Here is a 4,613-nt window from a genome sequence, read left to right as displayed (position 1 = left end):
TATTTTGCAATTTTCTGAAGGTTGAGTTGTTGCATATCAACTATTGAAGACATATTTGGAAAGACACAGCTTTTGGTTTCCAGATCACCTGCACATAGTGGCTTTTTCTGAATCTTGGTCATTCCCCTTTGCTGAGCTGCCGCTCTAAAAAGCTTTCTGGTTTCCAGATCACTTGCACACAGTGGCTTCTTGGGCCATGGCCATTCCCCTCCACTGAGCCGCAGCTCTGTTCTCACAGCAAGCATGCCCAAAGTACATGCCCAAGGAAAGCTTAGGAAGAGTAATTAAAATACTGAGGTCAGAAATTTGACCTTCAGTATTAACTTGTATCTAAATGAATTCCTAGAGCTTTGTCTGATCTCCTCTCAGTTTTCTATTGTACAGCCTCTTTATTTCGGCAATGTAAAAGAGTGTGTACATGTAACAACTCATCTTTTTTTAAGTGGGAAGTATGTATGTATGTATACAGCACACACACACACACACACGTGTACATGTGTGTGTGCATGTGTGTGTACAGCCTCTTTGTTTCGGTGATGCAAAAGTGCATGTACATGTAACAACTCATCCTTTTAAAAGTGGGACATATGTGTGTGTGTGTGTGTGTGTGTGTGTAAAGGCCGGAACCAAGAAAACATATTCCAAAGCTATGCCAAAGCAACCTGGTGCTTGGGAGCTAAGCATGGTAAACCTGCCCATGATGTATATTAGAATAGATACCTAGGATAATTGGAAAGAAAGGAGTTAGTTATACAATCATATCAACAAATGAACACCCTCAATGGAGAGAGGCAATACAATGTGTACAACCTCTTTAAGGATTCTAAGCACAGTCTAGTGAGCAAACTCTGGGACTGATGAGTCTTCCAAGAAACAGAGAGATGTTCTTATATGGCAAAAGTATCTATTCACATGATAAAAATGATGGTGTGCCATAGTTCATGCCCCCTCATACACACTCTGTTTGCCCTGCACCTTGCATGATGGTTTGCACCTTTCTTGGCAGAATCTTGAATCAACACTGCACTCTTTTCATGGGGTGAAATTGAAAGATGGCCTGTAGATTTCGATCGACATACGCATAATGACATATGAAGCATGGAATGAGCAGCTTTAGCCATGGTGGTTTGAGCTCCTGTTTGAAAGCTAGTTCTCCTCGGCCAGCCGGGATAACAGAACTGAAAAAAGTGCATCTCTCTTCTGGGCTCTCAATTCTTCTCTAGCCCTTCTCTGCTCGTCTCTCTCTCTCCACATTTGCTCTCTTGCAATCCTTTCATGCTCAAGCTTCTCCATGGCCTCTCTCCACTCTTGCTCTCTTTGTGTCCTCTCTTCCTCTCGTCTTTGCACAGCTTCCATCCACTCCAACTCTGTCCTCTGCTGCTGCTGAAAGAAATCCTCCAAGACCTCCTGCATAGTGTTTGCTTTGCACTTCTCACCACTCGACCTGCTCCTATTTCCTTTCCTAGACTTCTTGTTGGACCTCTTCACCATCCTTTCGACTTCGCTCTCCTCATCCTCATTGTCTTCTTCATAAGAGAGATCCTCAGAAGACCTCTCGCCAACTTCTCCTTTTCTGCTTATCTTCTTACCAGAGTCCATCAGTAACCCATCGGGACTCTTGTCCGGATCCAAGAAAACGGCATGCAGTTCTTCATAAAATGGGCAAGGGCGCCCACTTTCGAGATCGGTGGTTTCGAGCCCTTGTGAGATGGCCATGGCCTAGCAGATCAAAGGGCATCATAATGATGGTTCACAGAAGAGCACCAGATACTTATTCTTGAAAACACACTTATGGATCAGAAAACAGCACCCACAATGGTGCATTGCACAACTATGAAGCAGGAAAGCCTGATTTACAACATTAACAATGCTAAGATGGCCCAATTTATATAAGAAAACAATGATAAGAAGACCCAATTAGCACTTACCTTGTATCGGTTGTAGAGGTTCTTCCACTTGCATTTGCATTGATCTGCGCTGCGGCGGTGCCCTCTCTCCTTCATCTTGGAGGCGATGATTTCCCATAAAGACTTGTTTCTTTTGGTGTGAGTGAAGTCCTTCTCAAGCTCAGACCTGATGGCTATGAAGTCCTTGGTCTCCTGGTGCCCCCACTGGGGTATGCGCTCCTCTTTCCTTCCATTATTGCCCACATTTGAGGCCACCTCTCCCCCTGTTCCTATGCCTGCCCCCGTGTTGACATGGACCGGATAGGACGCCATGGCCGCCAAGCTGGCCGGCCATGAGAGCTGCTGCCTTGTCGCCAGTGTGAAAACCCTAGTTAGGGTAGTTTGAGGAAAACACAGATGCGGAGCAGAGAGAGAGAGCATCAAAATGTGAATGGGATACGCCTGTAAGGCACCTCACTTGCTACTTTTAGCATCCGATTCCAGTGCTCACTGTAAGCTCAGTAACCACTTTTTGTGCACAGTGCACTTTAGCATCAAATGTTAACTCTACGCTAATTAATTGTGGAAGCTTTTGGGCTTCTGAATTGTCTGCAGAATTTAGCATATAACCTAATCGTAGTAGGAAAGGGTAAATTTATGCTTGGCATGCAGGAATTTGATATGAAATTAGGGCGGAGTTAGGGTGCACTGGATGTAAATTTACAGCGGATTAGTGAAGGATAAGATAAACCGGGGTTAGTTTAGCATTCATTCCTTACAATGCACACACACTTGGTCCTAAATTTGGGCGGCCTTGGGCCACAATGGGTTCGGGAAAACAATTTTAGGGAAAAGGAACTAAATCCTTTTAACCACTAAATGAGAAGGAAATTGCTATTTTTGAGATGGTATTTTCTATGTGAACTTAGAAAATATAACTAAAACTTGTAAAATTTGAAAGGGTTTTATTTCCTTCTCATAAGAATTTGAGAAGGATTTTCTCGAAGTTGAACAAGTTCTAGGCTAAAGCGAACCCGTCTTTTCCCGACCTACATTGATTTGTGGACATGCAATTGTCAATGTGTGTGTGTACATTTAATTAACACTGTATTTTTTAAGCTTGCGAGGAGTGGTACTAAACTTACGTCCGAGGGCTCGAATCTAAGGCCGTGTATTAGACCTCAGCTCAAACAACCAAAAAAAAATTCCTCTTTGGGAGTGGGTAGATTCGAACCGATCACCTCTACGTTGGAAAGTGAGGGGGCTACCGAGCAGCAAATGCAATAAAGGAGCTTTCCAGGCTTTCCACTCTCTCTCTCTCTCTCTCTCTCTCTCTCTCTCTCTCTCTCTCTCTCGGGAAACCATGTAGAAAAAAGGAAGTTGCTCTAGTTTATCAGTTTTCTTCCTCTGCACGCAAACAAGGGATATCTCTCTGTGAGAACTCGAAAAAACGCTTAGATCCACCTAACTTAGATCCACCTAAGTTCGAATCCACCTTTCATCGGAGGGTAGGAAACAACGTAAAAACAATTATTATTCTCATTATCCTTCTTCTCTTCGAGGGTTCTTGGGATAGTTTCCTACAACATGTGTGCGTGCGTGCACGCCAGTATAGTGCGATGGGGGCAATAGAAAGGGCTAGGTGTTCAAGAATGTTGAAATATGGTGCATGTCATGTCATGTATGTGGGAGTGTGTGCACCTTAGGAGAAATGTGGATGTGCAAAGGTTAGATGGTTGTCAAAGGTTAGAATGTTTGGTGAAATGTAAAAGGGAATGGGTAGAGTCTAGAAGATTCCAGTGAGGTCATAGATGATGTCAAATGTTGACTTTGGATGAGAATGAGTGAGATGTGTTCACTTTATGTAGTGCCACTTGGATGGCTACAAGGAGATGGGGATAAGCTCACTTGAGCTATAAAGTGATGTACCTTGGCAATTCTATAAGCTCACTTGAGCTATAAAGTGATGTACCTTGGCAATTGTATGATGATGGAGTTTATGTTTTGAGTTCATTGTCTTGATTAGTAGTCCTAAATTAAGTGTTAATTACTCTTCTTTCCAATCATGGATTTGTTATTGTACCTTGATCCACCATAGCTTGGCACTACATCCATGTACTTCAACATGGTATCAAAGCCATGGTGGCTAAGTCTATGGTATGTCTCATTTCTCATTGTCTAGAGTAGGGCATTAGCAAATGTTTTAGGTCAAAGGATTTCTAGCATTACTTGTCATTTGATTTTTTCTGCATTTTCTAATTATCCACCATTAGGATTTTCTCTTTGTGTGTTAGAGAGAGGTATTTGAAAACTAAGGAAGAAGCAATTACAAGAGGTTGTTGTTGTAGCAACAACAACTTCACAGATCTTTCTTTTCCAACATTAACAAGAGGCTAAAAGCTTACAACCAAGAGACAAAGAAGTGGCCTTTCTCTTAACAATCAAGAGCAGTTGTCCAAGCAACACAACAGCAAGAAGAAGAGACTACCCTACTCACAATATCAACAAGTTTTATACATTGTTCATCAATGAGTAGATCTACAACCACACAAGTAGGTGGTGACCATGAGAGAACGAAGAAGGAGGAGACGTGCCTCTGTAGGCAGGGTGGAGATAGCGACACGATGAGTGAGAATCAATGACATCACGTAGCAAGCAAATGTCGACATATGCAATGAGGCAGCAGGACAGGTCCGCGGCTCACAGGCGAGGCTACATCATTACTCT

At 42.9% G+C, this 4,613-nt stretch overlaps 1 protein-coding gene across 1 annotated transcript; it reads right to left on the bottom strand.

The window, feature by feature from the left end:
* Positions 1-891: 891 nt before the first annotated feature.
* On the bottom strand, positions 892-2,714 carry LOC147636174 (trihelix transcription factor GT-3b-like). The gene is made up of 2 exons (XM_086801614.1): positions 1,929-2,714; positions 892-1,719 (listed from the first exon to the last, which is right to left on the bottom strand). Exons 1-2 carry the CDS (start codon positions 2,325-2,327, stop codon positions 1,147-1,149), a joined length of 972 nt encoding a protein of 323 aa, XP_086657740.1. The 5' UTR covers positions 2,328-2,714; the 3' UTR covers positions 892-1,146.
* Between the last annotated feature and the right edge of the window lie 1,899 nt (positions 2,715-4,613).

This window comes from Cibotium barometz, chromosome 8 (assembly GCF_041138505.1).
Source record: "Cibotium barometz isolate CiBa-2024 chromosome 8, ASM4113850v1, whole genome shotgun sequence".
Classification (NCBI taxonomy): Eukaryota; Viridiplantae; Streptophyta; class Polypodiopsida; order Cyatheales; family Cibotiaceae; genus Cibotium; species Cibotium barometz.
This window is presented reverse-complemented; position numbering and strand designations above follow the sequence as displayed.